Source organism: Ranitomeya variabilis, chromosome 4 (assembly GCF_051348905.1).
Source record: "Ranitomeya variabilis isolate aRanVar5 chromosome 4, aRanVar5.hap1, whole genome shotgun sequence".
NCBI classification, from domain to species: Eukaryota; Metazoa; Chordata; class Amphibia; order Anura; family Dendrobatidae; genus Ranitomeya; species Ranitomeya variabilis.
Window position 1 is genome coordinate 130,492,342 of NC_135235.1, and position 22,434 is coordinate 130,514,775.

At 39.2% G+C, this 22,434-nt stretch overlaps 1 protein-coding gene and 1 long non-coding RNA gene across 3 annotated transcripts; both read left to right on the top strand.

Moving 5' to 3' along the window:
• Positions 1–6,489: 6,489 nt before the first annotated feature.
• On the top strand, positions 6,490–13,285 carry LOC143768511 (uncharacterized). Of its 2 annotated transcripts, none has more exons than XR_013213909.1 (3): positions 6,490–6,665; positions 6,986–7,567; positions 12,410–13,285. It is a non-coding gene; the product is annotated as an uncharacterized LOC143768511 (long non-coding RNA). The 2 variants fall into 2 exon arrangements; XR_013213910.1 differs by having other exon boundaries at positions 6,986–7,429.
• Positions 13,286–20,458: 7,173 nt separating this feature from the next.
• On the top strand, positions 20,459–21,585 carry NEUROG3 (neurogenin 3). The gene is made up of 2 exons (XM_077257172.1): positions 20,459–20,536; positions 20,731–21,585. The coding sequence occupies exon 2, from the start codon at positions 20,732–20,734 to the stop codon at positions 21,395–21,397; it is 666 nt and encodes a 221-aa protein (XP_077113287.1). The 5' UTR covers positions 20,459–20,536; position 20,731; the 3' UTR covers positions 21,398–21,585.
• The last annotated feature ends 849 nt before the right edge of the window (positions 21,586–22,434 follow it).

Below are 22,434 nucleotides of genomic sequence, written 5' to 3' on the forward strand. Positions count from 1 at the left end.
ATTGTCAGTACGATTAGTGGGCCAAGCATGTTAGAAAGAAAGGGTCAGTGAGAGGCTAGCAACAGGTCATGTATTTTGGATGATATATTTATCATATTAGCACATGATACTTTATGTTAGCAGTGGGATCCTTTGCTGCTTGCTCTGTATTTCTGAACACATGTCATCACAAATCACAGTATCCTTTCATAGTGCCTGTCCACATCCTGGCCTGGGAAAGCCACTGCTCTCAGGGAAGGAAGCCCAACAGGTGTCTAGCCTGTGCGTCATGCACCTTTTCAGTCCTTCTCTTCTTGGACCCCACTTTAGGAGCATCATGAATTTGTGATGTATTGTTCCTGGAGGGGGAATTTGGATGTGTAAGTAAGGACTGCGACCAATATGAAGTGTCTAGTGTGTTTTTCATTGTCTTTTTCAGTACAAGTAATTTGCTGGGTGCCTATGGTGGCATATGGTACCCTCTCCACAGTGCATCCAAGAGGGCATCCATGCTGCAATGAGGCTGCTCTCCTAAGAATCTGTGTTGTGTTGTCTCTTATTATTTTACAGTCTAAGTGTGTGGGGGATAGAATAGGTAAGTGTTATCTTAAGCAAACTGCCATTCTCCAAATTAAACAGCACCTTGTGTCAGACAGCAGACTGTGAGCAAGTGCCTGATTGCAAAACCTGCCCATTGTTGGCAGATGAAAGACAGGATACAGTTAAGCTGGTTACCATATGTTTCAATAAAATAAGACAAATAGGACGTGGAGATATGGATAGCAGTAAACCTGTTATAAAGCAGGATAAAATAATCCAATGTAAACTGTGCAGAACCCCTCCTTGAGTGGGCCATTTAATGTCAATTCTACAGGAAAGCTAAACAGACAGCTGTGAGTATAAACCTAACAGTTTTCTGCTTTATATATATTATCAGGTTTGTGGTAATTTTGTGCTTGTTATGCTAATTATGAGCAAATATCGATGTTCAATCATAGTGCAGTTATCAGAGAGAGGAGTAGTCCGGAGGTGCCCTAACAATAAACTTGCCTTGTGTAGGAGCAGGTGATACCTGCCCCAAGCCTTGTGATTAATGCCTTCCAGAGCACTCCACTTTGCAATCTCTTGTAATTATTTATTAAACAAAATCCATTTATTATTATTTTAGCAAACAGTGGTACCAGGTGGGGCTTTCATTTCTTCTCCAGCTTTTGTTTGAAGGGCGATTGAAGTGGGTAGTCCAGGCTTTGGAAACTCGCTCACCAGATTTTTTAGTCCATCCAATTGTGCACGAGAAGAAAACTGCCAAGCTTTGGCTATTCATATTATCTCTTCATATACACGCAAAAAGGCACAGAAAATGAGAAAAAAGGAGAAAAGTTCCCCTGGATAAGATGAAGAGAAATAAAGGCTTTTATACTCAACTGTCTTTTTTTCCATACTTGAAAACTGTAGTCACTAAACAGATGCCTCTTTTAGAAAGGTGGAAGTTGGTCCACTCATTCCTGAGCAACCTCAGATAAAGCACTTGTCTGTTGAAACTGAGAAGTCCCTGGAAAAGAACCCGCATATGGAGCTGTTTCAGCACCACTGGTTAATATAAGGGCAGCCACTGGAACTAATGGTTTACTTGCTGGATAACAATGTCCCATTTGTGAAAATCTCAAAGTCTTGGTCTATTGAAACATCAAATGGGTTTATTATATACACAATCCAAATACAAGTCACAATTGAAATAATATATTCAATATTGCATTTTTTTACTCAGACAAAAGAATATCAGTACTTTGAGCTACCATTTTTATAATATGCATGTTATAAGACATGGCAAATACATTTAGAGAAAAAAATATGTCAAAGCTTAGAAGAATGGCAAGGTTCCAAACTCCAAACCCTACAGATACCAGGGCGACACCTCAACCAAACACTGACATGGTAGCAATGTTATAGGGGGCAGATTAGGGGAGAAAAAGTTTTGATCCAGCTTTTCATACTAAATAATGGCTGGTAACCAGGTTGAAAAATGATCATGGACTGAGAACAGGATGCAGAAGCGTTTCGAAATCTGCCCGTTTAACTTCCATTCTTCTTTTGCACCCCTTATCCCCAAGTGCACCTATGCCTAGGTGCACAATAGTGTTGTTGTGGTATTTCTAATTATTAAATTTAAAATTTTATCAATTCCAATTGAAACGGGATCCCTTTCCTCTTGCAAAAATCTATTTTGAAGAATTTGGAAGACTACAAAAAGAAATTGGTGTTAACATAGGTCACATATTGTCCAGTAGAAGGTGTACATCATCTTGCATTGCTGAAGGCAAGGATTTGGTAGTGTCAAATGGTTTATTCTTCTATAGGTAAAATAGCAAGAAATCAGAAGGTGTAGACACTGGAGGGGAAGGCAGGGTCTGAGGTTCAAACGGCTTAATGAGAATATCTGAAGTCACAAATGAGATACCAGCATCAGGTTACTCGGTGTATAAAGAATGTATAAAGAATAAAAGATCAGAAGAAGAAAGGGAAAGAAAAGAAACATATCAATCAGATAAGGCATGTAGGAACCACACAAGGAGTAAGAGTTTCAGTCAGGAGCGTAATGTAAGGGCAATAGCCACCAAAGAATGAGGCCTAGAAGTGCGAGGTAAGCAGAATTACAGGAAGGCAACCGGCCAATCCCAGGGGATCCCCTGAAACACAGAACAGTGTATTAGAGTGTTTTAATTGTTTTTATTTAGATTGTTCTAGATTATGACATGTGAACAGAGGTATACAAAATGAGAGAGAGAGATAAAGAGAGAGAGAGAGAGAAAAAGAGAGAGAGAGAAAAAGAGAGAGAAATAGAAAAAGAGAGAAAGAAAGAAAGAGAGTGTGAGAGAGAGGAACAGAGAAAGAAAGAGAGCGAGAAATAGAGATAAAAAGAGAAAGAGAGAGAAAATGAGAGAGAGAGAGAGAGAGAGAGAGAGAGAAAAAGAGAGGAAGAGAGTGAGAGAGAGAAAGAGAGAGAGAGAAAGAGAGCGAGAAAGAGAGAGAATAAGAGAGAAATAGAGTGAGTGAGAAAGAAAGAGAGAGAGAAAGAGAGACAGAGACCTTTGGGAGTTTTGCAAGTGTGAGCCCTTCAGCTTGGATACAGAAGCAGCTTTGTCGGCTCTTTGGAAATTGACCTGGAAGTGACATTTATGAAAATATTTGTGACAAGAGTGACAAGATTGTGATGACAATTTATATTTATGCCACTGTCCTGGAAAATAAATTCTTCAAATAAGGGCCTCTCTGTTTTACATTGACAAGATGGTATACATTGTGAACACTTAATTCTGTTGTTGTAAACTACTTTTACCAGTTACTAGTCATTCTGCATATGAAATGGGTTAAAAACACCAGTTCCCAAGAGTATAAGCAGATGCAAAATATTGATGAGCAAGAGGTGCTGCTTAGATACTTAAAGGGAACCTGTCAGCACAAAAAATCCTATTAACCTGCAGATATGTGGTGAATCTGCAGGTTAATAGCGTTACTAACATGCTTGGCACCCGCACTAAGCCGAACGCTGCGGGGAGAAAATTAACTTTATTCCCCCTGCAGCGTTCCGGTTTAAGTCACAGGGCGGCCCGGTGTGGGTTCAGTCACTGCTCTGACAATACAGAGCCTCGGCCCTGAATGACACTTGCTCTACATTAGATCCGGCTGTCAGTCAGGACTGGGGATGAGGTTACAATCGCCGCTCTGTGATTGGATCGGTGCCGCCCCCATGACTGAAACCAGGACACTGTGGGGGCATAAAGTTAATTTTCTCTCAGCAGCGTTTGGTTCAGTGCGGGCATCAGGCAAGTTAGTAATGCTAATATGCTACAGATTAACTTCGTACCTGTAAGTTAATACAGTTTTTTCTAGTGACAGATTCCCTATAAGTATTGTTATTTTTAATGCAATTGTTTGGTTAATAGCCTATTAGATTAGTCCAAGTGAATAGATCATGTGAACTTCTCAGCAGCTTCTATGTCTACCCCAGAAAGTAATGGCACCCCATTACACCCCACCATGACAGGGTCACCTCATTCTGCTGGAATACTTTTCAGAAGGAGGAAAACTTGTGTCCAGCAGAGATCACAGTTACAATATATTGATGAACGGTTATTCACACACTTCTGTTTAGGAAGGAGTGTCTAGACATATAGCGTGCCAATCACATAGTTTCATGTAGTCCACCATGTGGTCTATAAGCCTACTGGTCAACATCCTTTAAAGAGAAAGCAAGGTACCAGTTGGTTAGCTCTTGTAAGAAATGCTTCTGCTGGATGTTTGCTAACAGCCATTATATAGCAAAGTGTGTAGAGTAAATTAAAGCATAAATAATTGGAATATTAGAGTAAGGATTCCCTATGGGAATCCAAGTAAATCTTCTCCAAAGGCACTGAACTTCAACATTCAGTTTTGTGCAAGAAGAAAAATTGGTTGAAAATAAGTTAAGATCAACTTTTTTTATCTTGACTAATAACATCTGCTTTGATGTGCTGATTGTGCCAAATGGATATGTAGCAGAACATTTGCCAGTGGTAAAATGGGAGAAAGAAAGGAAAAGGAGCGTAACTTTGGAATCCTCATACCTGCAAGGTGGTCTTGGTCTACTTTTACTCATGCACTTTGATGGATTTATGTTCTGAAAATGTAAATGGCAAGCATGGGATCCGTTATCGGGAGGGGCATCGTCTTCCATTAGTTTTTCGCTTGTGGTGTCAATTCATATGTTTTTGAATATATTAAAATATTGGAATGCGGAGAACAGCAGGAATTATACTTTGCAATCTCTTCATTCAGCAGTAGGACTAGTCTTTCTGACAGCTCCACAAGCAGAAGAAAGAGGGCAATGCCCATCCTGTTCTTGAAGTGCTGCTCTTCTATGATGCTGGAATTTTTATATGCAGCTCTTTCTCCAACCAAAATGAAGTTGCATGCAGCAGTAAGAAAGTAATGGATGGCAATGAAAGCAAGGTAGGAATGCATCCATGGCCAAGTCTATGGTAAGAGGTACTGGGTGGGTTTTATGGTAAAGAAGTAAAAAAGCCATTCAGGCTAAGGCATTAAAATGTAATGATATACATTGTTCAGATGAGTGAAAGAGGCTGCACTTTCTCCAGAAAGAAAAGGGCTTGAGGCAGAGCAAAAATTTCAGCCAGTTTCCTAAGGCTCCTGCAGCATTTAGTGATCGCACTCAGTAGAGCATTTGGATCTACTGTACCAATGAGAACAAATTGTTGCATCCTCCTGAGATTATTTTCTCTGTTTTCAGTGCCTTATTGTTTCATCTTACAGGCAAGCTGATGATTAACTTACATAGTTTGGATTTTCCACCAATGTGTGAGAGGGAGAATACCTTGACCTTTCCTTGGAATAAGGAGGTGCAAAGTTAGTTTTGGCGCCCCAGCACATTCAGGAGAGCGTTGATCTGTCACTTTTGTTCATGCTAGGCTTGCATATTGATAGTGTTAATTTTGGAAAAGAACATGTAATGCTAGCTGTGAAAGAGAATGATGTCTAAAGCTGGTGCTAAAACTAATTTGGCTAAAAAAATGGTTCCTTTACTGTTTTCAATGTAGTTGTTTAAAGTAAGTGACAATGAAGGAAATGGCTGCATTTGTCGACCACTTGGGGGTAATAGAAGTTTAACTTAGAAGCCTTAAGGGAAGCGTGTCAGAATCATGATCATCTAAGAAGAAAGAAAACTTTTTCAGACTCATTAATGCAAGGATGTAAGATGAGATGGGAAAGGCACAATGATGGCCTTTTGCGCCCATAGATCTGTGACGTGCCTTTTGGTAAAGGGGAATATTATTTTTGGAACTGACACCCATAACAACTCCTGGTATTATCAGATTTCATTTTCCAGAAATTCCAACACAGAATTATCTGTAAACATGATTACAATTAAATCTTATAAGAAGTATTCTGTAAGTTTGTCCAGACTGCATAGACAGAATTCGTCTATATATCAATTGTGATTATATAACTGTGCTTTACACCTAGGAGACATCAGTTTATCTAGATAATGCTCCTCTCAATGTTACTTCTAGGTACTATTATTTGCTGGATGAGCAGAGTGAAGTTTTGAAGTTCCACATGGATAAACATATTTCGTGTAATTTAGAACACCAGTTCCAGAAATCTGTGGCAATTGTGCAAAGTTGAAGAACTACAAAAGTTCAGTCTTAAGTTAATCTTTCTTTCCCCCTCCTTGATACTGCAAAGCTAAATGGGCAGCTCCTAGATTCATGTACATATTAATTGTAAGGATCATTTATGGAGGGGTGGGGGTTCATTGCTCTCCCTCCCACTTGGCCCTTTGTTGGGATTCCAGCTGTGTCTGGCAGTGGGGAGGCTTGCATGTCATTGATGATTCTGATTGGCCACTTCCCAGGTTGTAATGAGCCCGGCACACTCCATGCTAGACTGATAAGATAAAGTGTGCCAGGGGGGCACACTTTCTATTGATCTGCATTGTTTCACAATGGTATATATATGCCTGGGAGCTAGTTCTGTGCCTGTTCCACATCCTTCATACATCCTTCTACTGAAGCTCCTCTAACATATAGGTCCTAGAGTTCCAGGAATGAAAAACACCTTGCATCTCCTGGTGTCTTACCCCTGCTTTAATCAAGTTCAAGCAGCAATTCAGGCTGAAAGTCTATCAGGTAAGTTTTTGTTTTCTTCATTATGTCCTTTGTAGTTAATTTTATTAGTTTCACGGCTTTGGACCTTATACTAATAGTAGCAGGATGTTGTACCATATAAGCCAACATTGGGTATAGAAAGACTGTAGTAAAGTGATAGTTTTCTTTGGATTCGATAAATATATGAAAAATGTACAGTGGTACAGAATAGCACCACTTTTACAACTCACTAAAAGATTTTCCTGCAAATGTGAGTAACATAATATTAATGAAGTAAAGTTAAATTCCATGAATCTATAAGTCGGATTCTGAAAGATTCTGTTCCTAATTGTGTTTTGCAGAAATTCTCAGCAAATTGAAAAAAACCCGTACGACAAGCAACAGAGACCTTAAATGCATTGTCTCACATGAGGAAGGTCTTTCACTTCTTATTTAATACTCAAATATGGAGAAAAAAATGAATTCTATTTTTCACATCTATGTCCAGTAACATATTGCCTTCTACTGTCATGAGTCTACCCAACAACAGGAATCAGTGAATTACTTCTGATGCCAGCAATGTAGAGCTGTGGTGGAATCATTGGCTCGTCTTTGCCTTCTTCATTCTCTGTGCCTGCCTAGAATGCTGGGTTATTCCTATTGTGCTGAATGACTTTGTGACCAGCACAGCTGAAACTGACCGGAAACTGAGCGTTAGATCAGTTCTGCAGCAGTATTGGGGATGACATCTATATAGAGGTCGGGACATCCACATCTAACAAATGAGGATGCTTTACATTTGGAAGGTGAACTAACATATTGCAAATCAATACATGAAATGTTACATGTTAATATAGCACAGAAAGTTGTCCCTATTGGGTGAACGTTATATGAAAATCCAAATATGATGACGAACTAAACAAAATTATTTTATGTAAGATATGGTAAGTATAAAAAGTACAAGAGTAATACGATGAGAACAGAGGCTATAAGACATGTATTTACTATATATACTCTGTCATTTCATCACGGTATCACCACTTTATATATAAATGGTAAGCTATTGAAAATTATTGTTCAATTCAACAAAAAGGTAAGTTTTCACTAAATTGCTATCAGTCTGCACTCGATACTAGAATTGATTATAGTAAAATGTTAAAGTAGAATTATTACAGTTTTTAATGTTAATTTCCTAGTAAAGCTTATTGCTTTTCTTATAAAGTTTGTGTGCAGTGAGTTTTAAACGTGTTATTTGACAAAAAAATATTGTTTTACGTATGGATTGATTAAAAAGAATAAACCAAAGCATACTCACTTTCCAGCACCTCTGCACACCCAGCACAGGCTGCTCCAGAGGTCTTCCCTGGCTCCAGAAGCAGTGTCTGCCCTGTTCGGACACCACGACACCTCTGCAGCCTGTGATTGGCTGCAGCCCTTAGATGTCTAAAAGTATGTGTCATTAGGATAAAACATCCGAGTGGGGAAGGCACGGCTTCGGGAGCTAGCGCAGATCTCCAGAGCAGCCTATGCTCAATCCAAAGGGGCTCTGGAAGGTTTGCATGGCTCAGGTTATTTTTTTTATCGATATACAGTATGCCTAAAAAATGTAAAAAGTTAAAGTATTGTGATAGGGCATGACATAATACTTAATCAATTACATCATGCACCTTGCTAAAAAAAGTGTCATTTGCAACATCTGAAATATAATAGTGACAAGGCCTGAAAATGCTAAATATGGCACGAAGCGATGAGATGATTTTCACAGCTAAATTCGGGTTAGGTGATGGAATCCCCCTCACCCTTAGAATTCTGCATGTCGGCTTTTTAAAACATGTATGTTTTAATGAATTAAAATTATAAAATTAATATCTGATCACTCTTCTGATTAGAACCATTATAGGAGGCTAAATTGGGGAGTCGAGATAAGAAAGTAATATTTAGGTTGTGTTAAAACTGGTTCATTACATAAAGCCTAGCACAGGGCCTGTAGGAGACATGACACAGGGAATACCAAAAAGAAAGTCCCTGTTATTCACCGCTTACTCATGCATTGCACTAATTTCGTTAGTAGAGTTTCTTTAAGTATAGGTGCACAACCCTTTTTGTTCCATTTGTTCAAATTTGTGATTGTACCACTCCCGAGAGCCGCATAAAATTTGAAGGAGTGTTTTGATCTTAGAGAAAAACAGGAAAAATTCCAGCGTAGTAAAAATAGAAGTATTTATTGAGAATAATCCCTAAAAATCTCACCAATGGAGTGCGAATTTATGGATTCTCAATAAAGACTTCTATTTTTAATACGTTGGATTTTTTCCTGTTTTTCTCCATGGTTCTTTGACTGCAGCATTGCAGGTTCCTTGTGTGGCAATTTCTATGTAGGTGAGCTGACTTTTTTCTTTTTCTGTATTCTGATCTTAGGTATATTCTAGGTATATATTGATAATGCTGTATATGCCATAAACTATTGAGTGGCCGATCCATCTCTGGAACTTCCACAATTAGGCCAGGGTCACACTGGCGACTTAAACGGACGAGTGCAATGCGACTAAAAATCGCATTGCACTCAGACCAATCTTAAGCTAGGGGGCAGATCCCACAGCCGATTTTTTGTCGGCCGTTTTCCTCAGACCGAGACAATCGCAGCATGCTGCGATTGTCACGGACACTCGACTGACTGTTGGCTCACTCGCACCCATATAAACCTATGGGTGCGAGTGAGACAACGCACATCACTTGGATATCATCCGAGTGATGTGCGTTAAACGCGGACCCCGGCAATGGAGGAGATGGAGAAATTAATTTCTCCGCCTCCTCCGCAGCTGTGCTCCGATCCGCTCTCTGCGAGAGGCTCGGAGCACAGACACATGACTCTAGGGACATTAGCAAACGCTAGTGCGACACCGGCCTTATGGGCAAAGAAGGTTCTGTGCCCCTCTATTTAACATTGCAGAAAAAAAGGAGTTAAGATGACAATACCATGAGAGCAGCTACCATTATAGTTTATTATTAGTGACGATCGAACGTGCTCGGATAATGTCGTGTCCGAGCATACTCGGGTGTTTTCCAAGTATCTTGAGCGTGCTCGTATATTATGTTCTCGTCCCCATGGCTGCATGATTTGCTGTTGTTAGACAGCCAGAACACATGTGGGGATTGCCTGTTAGGGACTCGAATATAATATACGAGTACGCTCAAGATACTTTGAAAACACCCGAGTATGCTTGGATAAGACATTATCCATGCGCGTTCGCCCATCACTATTTATTATGTGAATTACTGAACACAGAGGACTCAGAGATTGCTGGGGGGGGGGCTCACAGAATGGCCCCAGATTGTACACTCTTGCTTTAAAGGGTTATCCTACAGTGATTATCGATTGAATTAAGATATAGAAGCTGAGACTTTGCTGTCTTTGCATTGCTTTTTTGACATTATTCAATTTAATGTAAAATCTCGGGTGCTGCAAAATCTAAGGTATCTGTTAAAAAAGAAGTTTACTACAGATCATTGATCCTGGAAAAATCATTAATGTGAGTGGAGCCTCAGGTTTTTATAGCATAAGACATAAATATGTCATAAATGGCTATGACGGAAACCCCCCAGAAATATTTTTAATTTCCTTATGGCAGTATTTACAAATCCAATTCATTCTAAAATGCTCCCTATCTCCAGACAGGCAAGGGTCTGCTTTATTTTACTTAAGTGCCTTTATATTGCTATCTGTACCTTCCAGAGTAAAATGTCTGCATATTTTTCTCCTATATTAAGGGGAGAGGGTGATTATTCAGAATTTACAAACATGGTAAACAGGTAATGGCTATACATATGCATATTTAGGTGATTTGGATATAGTGGAAGTGAGTTAATGGAAGGAGACTCCCAGTGCTTAACCAGAGTGGAGAACAGGTATAGTAGCAAGACCCCCACAATCTAATAGGCTTCAGGATACCTTATTTCTGTCAATCCAACCTCATACAGGGAGCAGGGACAGGGATTAGTGTTGCCCCACCGGAATTCGGATGCACACAGGCGCCAGGAACAAGTGGCTGGATACCACTCATTAACAATAGCAAAGGAAGGAAAAAAAGTTCCATCACCAGGCATCTCTTCATTAAAATCTTCAATATTTAATTTCCATGTCAAGAATAGAACATCATGTGGGAATGCGGCCCCTAAACGCCTGACGTGTTTTGAACAAAATTCTTAATCATAGCTATGATTAAACACTTTGTTTGAAACGCGTCAGACATTTAGGGGCTGCGTCCCCACATTATGTTCTATTCTTGACATGGAACTAAAATATTGAAGATTTTAATGAAGAGACGCCTGGTGCTGGAACTTTTTTTACTTCCTTTGCTCTTATTTCTGTCAGTAGGATATTTAATCCAAATATTCTTTTATTCTTTGTAATGAGTGACAAAGGAGCTGACTTAAAGAGAACATGATAGCTGATACATGGTGCCTAATCCACGAGCAGCATATATCAGGCACTGGCTCTATGATCTCAGCCATGTATGTTTGACTCTGAAATGCTGCAAAACTTCAAAGAAAAGCCACCGTGGACTGAGACCGTGCTGTAGACTAGTTAGACAGGTGGGTCCCCGGCAGCGTCTCCCCACCCGCTGACCTGGATTGACAAGTCTCTGTCCATACGCACATGTAGGCAGACACCTGTCAATCGAGGGTATTGCATGGGAAGATGCCTGTGTTTTCCTCTGAGACGCCGCAGCATTTCAGAGTCAAACAAATATGGCTCAGATGATACAGCCAGTGTGCTGATATGTGCTAGCTACGGACTGGGCAGCATGTATCAGGTGTCAGGTTCTCTTTAAAGTTATCTAGTCAGTGTCCGTATGTGATACTCAAAAATCTGCCCCCATGTAGGTTTTACTCCTTTATCCACTGGTAGTAAAGAACAGCTTGAGGCTCTTGCCTATTCCTTACGACAGATCTGTGTTTTGTAGAATGTGCTCGATTTCTTTGAGGAGCAGGTCTCCATGGACAATAGACATGACCAGATTTCTGTCGACCTTAATTAATTTTGTGAATGAAATATGTAAACTCATTCAGTTGGGATTTAGGGATGGAATCTGCACCTAAATCCTGGCAGAACTCTGCATGTAAGTGTGATATTACATAGCTCTATTGCTCTCATTTTATGTGATCTCTAGTAGAGTTTGTCTTCTATTGTCATTTCCATTTGAGTTTGACAGTTGCATCAGTGGGATAAAAGAAAAGTAGGGCATCAGATTAATTTTATGGACAAAAAAACACTGTTGGCGATATCCAAGATTGCTCCCCATTACCTTTACACACTCTTCTCCAGGCACAAATTTTAGGGGTGAACAACACCAGGAACAATCTGCAGTAGCATGTCACCCAACCCATATGCCCTGTGTTTGGAGGACACATCGTAAGCTACAATGGTTCCTTAGTATCAGAACCAACAAAGGCCGTGCTATATCAGTGTAAAGTTATTGCTGAAAAAAAGATAAAAGAAATGTTCAGAAATTCAATTACTATTATTACATGAGAGTGAATTAAAACATACAACTAAAAATCATGAAGCATCTTATGTGGAGCAGAAGTCAATTTCTTTTTTAATTCCTACAAAAGTTACATTGATACTCTCATAAATGCACAGAGAAATCCATTTGTGGTCCACCTCCCAGGCACTGTAAGATTCAGAGACTCTGAGCCATGGACCAAAGCTAGTGACAAGATAATTAATGCTAGTGCTATTTTATGTCACAAAAGGACTAACCAGAAAAATATTATTTTATCAGCATAGGTGCCTGTCTACCTGAAGATCTATCGCCTAGTACAAGCAACAACTGAAAGCCTTGAGGACAAGCACAATGGACTACAGCGTTATACCTTCTGTCTCATCTAAATACACCAGATTTGTTTCCAAAATGTGTCTCCATGGCTTTTCTCTTATGCTCAGAAAGCATCTTGCAGCGTTCTACCACATTGCTTGATTAACATGCTGACAGTGGTCGATTTTTTTCTGCATTATTATAGCTTTCCAGTCAACCCTTCTCCAGCTTCTTGAATGAACAGAAAAGTGTTTCAAACCAACAAAGGACAAGATATATAGTTAATGGCAAGCTCAAACCAGCACTTCATTTTACTACTTGTTCCCAAATAAAATATATTGTTTGCCTTCGCTTGCTTTTACAAAGAAAGCATATGTGCACCTTGAGCCTGGCATATGGATTGCTTGTATCTCAACAGCATGTTTGTGTGCATTAGGAACAAGTGTGCATCTGTTAAACTTGACCATAAAGTTACTAAATGCGGCTGTTGTCAGCAAGATTAGTGGGTCTGGCGCGTTAGGAAAAGAAGAGATGCTGGCTACAGGTATTATTCATTTATGGGTAGGTATGTTAGCAGTGGGAACATCTGCTCCTTGCTCTGTATGTCTGAATATTCGCTAAACGTATGTCATCACAAATCACAGTATCCTTTCATAGTGCCTGTCCACATCCTGGCCTGGGAAAGCCACTGCTCTCAGGGAAGGAAGCCCAACAGGTGTCCAGCCTGTGCGTCATGCACCTTTTCAGTCCTTCTCTTTTTGGACTTTAGTGGCATTAAGAGTTTGTTCTGTATTCTTTCTGGGAATGTCATGGATGCATAAATAAAGACCATTTTGGAGAGGCCATTGTGTTTTTCTTTCTATTATTGTCTTTTTTTCCACAAGTGTTTAGCTGTGCGCCTAAGGTGGCATATGGTACCCTCTCCACACTCCGTCCGGGAGGGCATCCATGTTGCAATGAGGCTGCTTTTCTAAGAATCTGTGTTCTGTTGTCTCTTATTATTTGCAGTTTAACTATGTGAATAATAGAATAGGTAAGTGTAATCTTAAGCAAACTGCCCTTCTCCAATTTAAACAGCACCTTGTGCAGATTGGGAGCTAGTGCCTGTTTGCAAAACCTGCTGGCAGACAAATCGTTAAGCTGGTTACCATATGTTTTCAATAAAATAGGACAAATAGGACATGGAGATATGGATAACAGTAAACCTGATCTAAAGTAGCATAACATAATCCAATGTAAACTGTGCAGAGCCCCTCCTCGGATGGGACATTTATTGTAAATCCTATACTAAAGCTGAACAGACAGGTGTGAGTATAAACCTAACAGTTTTCTGCTTTATATATATTTTATCAGGTTTGTGGTAATTTTGTGTTTGTTATGCTAACTATGAGCAAACATAAGAGTCAAATCATTGTGAAAATACCAGAATTATCAGAGTAGTAGTGTGAAGGTGATTCAACAATAAACTTGCCTTGTTCAGGAGCAGGTGATACCTGCTCCATGCCTGAAGAATAATGCCATCCAGGGCGCCCTACTTTGCAATGTCTTGTAATTATTAAATGAAATCTATTTATTATTATTTTAGCAAACAGTGGTACCAGGTGGGGCTTTCTTCTCATCTTCAGCCTTTGTTTGAGGGAAAATTGAAGTGGGTAGTCCAGGCTTTGAAAACTCGCTCACTAGATTTTTAAGTCCATCCAATTGTGCAAGAAAAAAAAATCTGCCATGCCTTGGCTATTCATTTTTTTTCACTTGATATAAATGCAAAGAAATGAGAAAAGAGAAAAAAGTTCTATCCATACAGAGAAATAAAGGCTTTTATAGCCAACTGTCCTTTCTCCCATGAATTGTAGCCACTAAACAGATGCCTCTATTGGAAAGGTAGACGTAGCACAAGTCATTCGTGCCTGGAGTATATCAGAGGGACCTCGGGTAAGGTGTATCAAAAGCTGAAACTGAAAAGTCTAGAAAATCTAGTAAGGAGCTGTTTCAGCACCACAATTTTAACAATTATGTATCCTTTAAACTTCCAAGTACAACAAAGTAATTCAAAAGGGATTTCTTGTTGAATTAAAATTTTCAAATTTTAAAAAAAAATTCTGATGAAGTTCAGTATAATTCACTGTTCTATGTAGTCGTAAAATTTTGGTTTTATTTTCCATACATGCCAGATCCAAGTTTAATGACGTGCTAAGTTAAATTCCTGTTGTGGTTTTATGCATACAGAGATATTTCGACAACTTGCACTGACATACACTGAGGTTCTTTTGTTGTTAATCCAAGGTTTCTGTAAAGGTTTAAGCTAAATTAAATGAATTGATCACCAAATTGCTAAAGGATGACTACTAACAAAACCTACAAAACCTGGTCTTCATATTAGAGATGTCACTGGAAAAACCTGAACGGGAAAAATTTGAATGATTACTGGCCATTTCAAGTGCATCTGCGTCAGTGGAAGGAAAGTCAAAAAGGAGAGATTGGAGTGGTTGGGGCCACTTATGGGGACAGAAGAGGCAGACTAATTAGTAGGGTCATCTGCAGTGTAGCCTATGGTAAGGCAATTTGGGCCTCAAAGTTTCATGCTGTCTGAACTGTGTTCCACTCAACTTTATAACAAGGTAAAAAAAGGAGGCTGCAACACTCATTAATGAGATAAAAGTGTTTTTAGGTCTAACATTTGATGGAAAATTCAGGCCAAGAATATATATTTAAGAAAGAAACTGAATTTCAGGTGTCAGGGAAGTGAAGAAGCAAGTTGAGGAAAGTTAGAAGCAACATAAGAAGCCTATAACTTTTCAAAGGTTAAGCAAGCATTGAAAACGATAGTGCTGGAGGTCATCAGTGTCTGATAACAGGGAAGAAAAGATGCCTTGGACTTGGCCGAATCAGTGAATTTACAAGGGAATGGTTTGAGGGGGCTATGGCCTCCAGACATTTCAGTGGAACATACAATAATAATTTTGCAATCCACCAAAAGTAAATGTTAAAACACATCTCAAATCAAATTGATATTGTAAAAGGTAAATGTGGAGTTTTGCTCCATTACTCCTTAATGAACTATTTGACATGAAGGAGGATTAGAAGACAGACAAAAGAGATCAGAGGTAGAATAGTATCAACACTGTAGGGATCATCATGTGTAATGAAACTAAATGGAGGACAAAGTCTTGTTATTTGACAAGCATCTTTCAAAGACAGGAAAGTGGGTTAAGAACTCCACAGCCCATAGGAAAAAAAGGTTCCTGTTTATCTATTAACAAAAGCTGTCTCTACAAAATTCTGAATGTGTGGAAACCACTCCCACAGCAAAGAGCCATCCTCCAATGTGTACAGCTGTGGAGATCCTCGAGGATTAATGTTCACTTTAATGTGCAGGAGACTAACTATTTTGTTAAGAGAGGGAAGATATACAAATCCTAGGAAATGGGGAATACAGCTATCAAAATGAAGCATTTTTTCTGAGTAATTTTGATTATTTGCAGAACTAACCAAATATCAATACATTCTTAAGCTGCTGGAGAATTGAGGTTTCAAATGGTAGCAGGAGGCATATGGCCAAAGTCATTATCCTTACATTAAAGGGGAATTTTATCATATAGGAGAATTTAGCAAATCAGCAGTAGGTGTTGGAAGTTACATGCTTTTATGGTAAAGTGAATAGATATTAATTAGGCTATCGTGTAGATAATCACTTTTACTGTAATATCCAGTTGAGTAGTACATTTTCAGATGGAAATTTGCATACCGTATATTGAACTTGACATCTGATGGAGTCTGTGTGGAAACTCCTGACAAGTTTCAATCCTTCAAGGCTTGGCATTTACTGCTCACAATACTGACTTCTTCCATTAGTAGCTGACAAATTAGGAGGTGGCAGGTGTGATATCATGGAATATAGCCAGTCTTTGATGGCATAATTGGTGCAGGCATCTTTTCCATCTTTGCCAAAAGCAATGCAATAATACGTTTTTGGAGGGTGTGCCCCAGCAAAGAGGAATGCCAATCTACCTCAATAAAAACACATTTTTAAAAGTTGCATTCTCTTGTTCATGGCGTGGGTGGTAGCATCAAGCTTTTTTATAAGGTTAAATACAAAGATGGAATTTTGTGGCTCATTCCCAACCACTGACATGTGTTGGTTAAGGTATGGTGATGAAGTCATACATAAGATCGGTTTTTAAGAGACAAGGAGGCGGACCTTGAATATGAGGCTATCATTAGTTTGAATTGATACTGTTTGTCTGTACAATGTTATATTCCTTTGTTATGGTTCTCAATGGCAAGAGAACATAGCCCAGCAAACATAAGTACTAGCTCTTGGAAGGATGGAAACTAAACTGACCATGAACTAAACCTGCCGCACAACTAACAGTAGCCGGGTAGCGTTGCCTACGTTTTTTATCCCTAGACGCCCAGCGCCGGCCGGAGGACTAACTAATCCTGGCACAGGAAAATATAGTCCTGGCTCACCTCTAGAGAAATTTCCCCGATAGGCAGACAGAGGGCCCCACATATATTGGCGGTGATTTTAGATGAAATGACAAACGTAGTATGAAAATAGGTTTAGCAAAATTGAGGTCCGCTTACTAGATAGCAGGAAGACAGAAAGGGCACTTTCATGGTCAGCTGAAAACCCTATCAAAATACCATCCTGAAATTACTTTAAGACTCTAGTATTAACTCATAACATCAGAGTGGCAATTTCAGATCACAAGAGCTTTCCAGACACAGAAACGAAACTACAGCTGTGAACTGGAACAAAATGCAAAAACAAACGAGGACTAAAGTCCAACTTAGCTGGGAGTTGTCTAGCAGCAGGAACATGCACAGAAAGGCTTCTGATTACAATGTTGACCGGCATGGAAGTGACAGAGGAGCAAGGTTAAATAGCGACTCCCACATCCTGATGGAAACAGGTGAACAGAGGGGATGATGCACACCAGTTCAATTCCACCAGTGGCCACCGGGGGAGCCCAAAATCCAATTTCACAACATTCCTTACTCCTATTTTCTTGATTTTCTTTTAGATTTCTCTCCAGTTACATATAACAACTACCCACACATTTCTAGAGGTGAAAACAATTTTCAGTATGTTTTGATGTTCACTTAAACAATAGAATAGCTTCTTGATTGCTCTGACTCAAACCTAATAAGCAAAGTGAAAAAACAATGTTGTAACTTTGTATTTAACATTGGGGTGGTTTGGATGCCTTTAGGAAATAGTCTGAGAAAAATTCATATGGACCTTGTAAATGTGCACTTTTAGGATGGAAAAAGTATTAGTGGGAGAGCAGGATAGGGATCTCATCAATGTTATAAGAAGGTTATTTTAAAAGGATGGTCCACTTCAAGACATACCTTTATTAAAGGGCCTAGGGAGATTAAAAAGCTAAAAAAAATGTTTACTGCATTTCACCATTCTTCTAGGTTCAACATTAATTGAGGGTGTCTCATGATCAATGTAGCCATTCAGCAATTACTGATCAGCAGCAGCACTCACATTTTCTCTGCATGGAATGCGCAGTGTTTCTTTTGCTTAGACAAAATGTGATGTCTGCAGTGCCCAGGTGATGCCAACACTGGATGTTGATCTCAGCAGAATGGCGTTGGCCATAGAGTACAGAGGAGCAGCACTGGTCCAGATATTATCAATTCTTTTTCACCTTCCTGTACCCATCAATAAAGAATTGTACAGTAGTGGACAACGCCTTTAAGCACATGGTTACCTGACAAACTGGATAAGAAGAGCATGAGGATGGACCGAAATAATGGTGAATTGGAGAGCATGGTGGCTCAGTGGATAGCACTGTAGCTTTGCAGCTCTGGTGTCCTTAGTTCAAATTCACCAAGGACAACATCTGCAAGGAGTTTGTAGGTTCTCCCCGTGTTTGCGTGGGTTTCCTCTGGGTTTTCCGGTTGCCTACCACATTCTAAAGACATACTGATAGGAAATTTACATTGTGAGCCCCAAAGAGAACAGCAGTGATAATGTATGTAAACTGCTGCAAAATTTAATGGCGCTATCTGAGCAAGATAAATAAATAAAATATTGGAGAATTTGGCATGTCCATCTAGAGTATATGCTATGCAAGTCTCCTGACATGTACGCTTAACTGAAAAAGATATAGAATACAGTTGCATATGACCTAGCTCATTTGTCTGATGTTCACAGAAGCATTGTGGGGATGGAGCATACATTTGTTCTGCAGTTGCCTCCTCCAGGTGAAATGTATTATTACATGCCAGTCTTTGAAATGAAAGGCCGACAATGTGAAACATGCCCTGGTGACGTATACTAGAAAAAGTGCTCCTAAACAGTCCATGTTAATGTTTTATTGCATTAACTTAAATTAAAGAACTACAGGAACAGTTTCATTCATAGATCTGAATGTATTTTATTACAAGGCATTGGAATTAGCTGATATATTGCACAATGGCTACAGTAGTTAAATAAACTTGTGTATTTCAGATAAAAATGATTCACAGCACATGCTTATATTACTAGATGTTTGGTTTCTATCTGAGGACAAACATTGCCTCTATTTAGGGAGAGTATTTTTTTTAATAATTGGACAATTAAAAGGGAACCTTATTCTTTTAAAACTATGCATAATATTGCAAACAAAGGCATAAAACTGTGCCTTCTTGGGCCCGTTTGCCCTCAAAAAAGCAGAAATTCACTCCTGAGATGAAACTTGTGTACTCTGAGAGAGAATGGTTGCTAAGAATTCCAGGAATCCTCATTGACGGAGCTGAAAGTACTGTGTTTTAAGCAATGCCTTCCTAGCCACTTAACTGGACTGTAAAGATACTGGAAAAGCATGTGGACAACAGTCAAGACATACCATTCTCCATCTCAGGCAGGAGTGAACATATCATAGATGACACCTGTGCAGCTAAGAGGTAAGGGGCCGATTTCCACCTCCAAAACAGGTGGAATTTTGCATTATGAGAAGCTGTTGGACTGCAAAGTGCTCACATATTGTTCTTTGGTCTTTTTTGGTCTATGTCCACCAGTGAGCTCAGGCTGTAGTAGTCCAGCCAAAGTTTAGTTGTAGGACACCTTTACAGTAGGAGGCATATGTCTCCCTCTTGGTTTCTTGAGGAAAGCTTTATTAGAAATCGGAGATTAATGTTTTAGGTGCTTTGAGTTGAGGTTAATAACCAGATACTAAAATGGCCTATTTAACCTATAAATTCGATATTTTGAATCCTCTATTATAGGGTGTTGTGTTAACGGCAGCAGATAATGGTGAGTAATAGCACTCTTAAAACCTTCAGCTGTTATTAATGCTTCAGCAAAATAAATTGTAAAACGTGCCATGCAATAATTCCCAGACATACGAAAATAATGAGAAAAATGACCATGAAGAGACGTCACTTTATTTAACCAGTTCTCTTACAATATTATGCCTGGATTATATCTCTTGAAAATAGTCCTATTCTTAATGCAAAGGAAACGTGTGCTGTTTATTCAATCATGCAGAAATGTAAGTATAGTTAAGTCTATATGTATTTGTATATATTGGTTCTTCATGGACAAAACATGTTCTTTATATCTTAGGGCAATCGTTCCAATAACCATGTAAAATTTAGACTACAAAAGTTCAGTCTTAAGTTAATCTTTTTTTTCCATCCTTGATACCACAGAGCTAAATGGGCAGCTCCTAGATGCATGTACATATTAATTGTAAGGATCATTTATGGAGGGGTGGGGGTTCATTGCTCTCCCTCCCACTTGGCCCTTTGTTGGGATTCCAGCTGTGTCTGGCAGTGGGGAGGCTCGCGTGTCATTGATGATTCTGATTGGCCACTTCCCAGATTGTAATGAGCCCGGCACACTCCATGCTAGACTGATAAGATAAAGTGTGCCAGGGGGGCACACTTTCTATTGATCTGCATTGTTTCACAATGGTATATATATGCCTGGGAGCTAGTCGTGTGCCTGTTGCACATCCTTCACACATCCTTCTACTGAGGCTCTTTTTACATATAAGACCAAGAGGTCCAGGACAAGAATACACCCCACATCTCCTGGTTTCTACTTTCAGCTTTCATCTATTTTATACAGCAATTCAGCTGGAAATCTACAAGGTATGCTCCTGGCTTTTCATTTCCCCTTTTGTAAACTCTCATATTATCTGTATCATATAATCTTAACCTATGTGACATATTATTCTAAGGATTTTAAAGAAAGCATATTACCAGGAGAACTAGCATAACAAGCATTATGACTTTCCATAGTTGATTTTGAGATTTACTTAAATATTTCTGTTTTTATTTTTTAGAATGTCTCCAAAAACAGAGAACAGCCATAGCAGAAGCGAGAGATACCTTTACTGTGATGTCTCTGATGAGGAGGACCAGTCTCTTTCTCTACCCTGTTCTCCAGCCCCCTCAGCTGGGAGTGAAGGTTGTTTAGTGGGAGAACATTTTCCCCTTTCTGACTCCAGGGAGTCACAGAGTAAAAGGCAAAAAGGGAGACGAAGATCACAAGTCAAGAATGAAGTAACAGTCATTAAACAAAAGAAGAATCGCAGGATAAAAGCTAATGATAGAGAAAGGAACCGAATGCACAACCTCAACTCTGCCTTGGATGCCTTGAGGAGTGTTCTACCTACCTTCCCAGATGATGCTAAACTGACCAAGATTGAAACCCTGAGGTTTGCTCACAATTATATCTGGGCTTTGTCTGAGACTCTGCGGTTAGCTGACCATAGCTTATTTAACATTGCACAACAGGGTATAACAGACTCATTTGAAAAGTTATCTAAGACATGCTTAATGGTGGATCTCGCTAGTCCAAATAGTAGCTGCGGTTCCTCAAGTGACTGGGATTCTCTGTATTCTCCAGGGTCGCAGAGCAGCATCCATAGCCCCACAGACATGGATGATTTTATTTCTCAGCCCAGTTCTTGCCTGAAATATACTGATACTCTATCAGCATTCATATGAATTGTTCCAAGTGTCCCCATCACTGGGTGTTTCTGTGCTCACATCCACTCTTCTGAATGGCCAGCTTACTGTGGCAGTGAGTCTTAGTCTCTCTGCAATGCCTTTCTACTGTGTATTTATGTTGATGTTTCTCATCCTTCAATGTAAATTCATTATTTCCTAAAAGTTTTGCTTTTCTTTCCCTTCTAAGGCTATGTTCACACGGTGCGGTTTTTGCTGCGGATCCGCAGCGGATTTGCACTGCGGATCCGCAGCAGTTTTCCATGTAGGTTACAGTACAATGTAACCCAATGGAAAACAGGACCCGCTGTGCCGACGATCCTTTTTTCCACAGGCAAATCCGCAGCGGTTTTGCCTGCAGAAAAAAGAAGTACCATGTCAATTCTTTCTGCGGATTCCGCTGCGGGTTTCCAGCAGCCCCAATAGGAAACTGCATTTGGAAACCCGCAGTGGAATCCGCAGAAGAAAAAGGATCAAAAACCGCAGCTAAAATCAGCGCTGAATTTAGCTGCGGTTTTTCAAAACAGGACCTAAAAAAAAAGGATGAAAAAAAGGAACGTGTGAACGTAGCCTAAACTTACTTTGGAAAGATTGTTTTTTTGCACTTTTCTTGTAAAGGAAAAACAGTATCTTTTTAGCGCTTAAAAAAATCCACAACTCTTTACTATTGTGTATATTGTAATATTGATTTTGAAAGTCTATTTTGTAATGGGCTTCTATGATTATGGATCACCAGCTATTTGCTATGTTTAAATTATATCTTTTCTAATCATGTGTATTTATTAATTGTATTGATTCAATATAAATATATATATAGTGTACAGATATATTTTTGCACCATGTTGAGTAATTGTACCCTGAGGTATCATTGCAATAAAATATTCAGCAATAATGAAACATTGAAAACTGTTGTGCTAAATTATTTATCTATCTATCTTATTATATGTATTTCAACCTGTGGCTAACTTTATACATATATATATACATATATATGGTATACCGTTGTAGTTGAGCATAAAAATATGTATATATATATA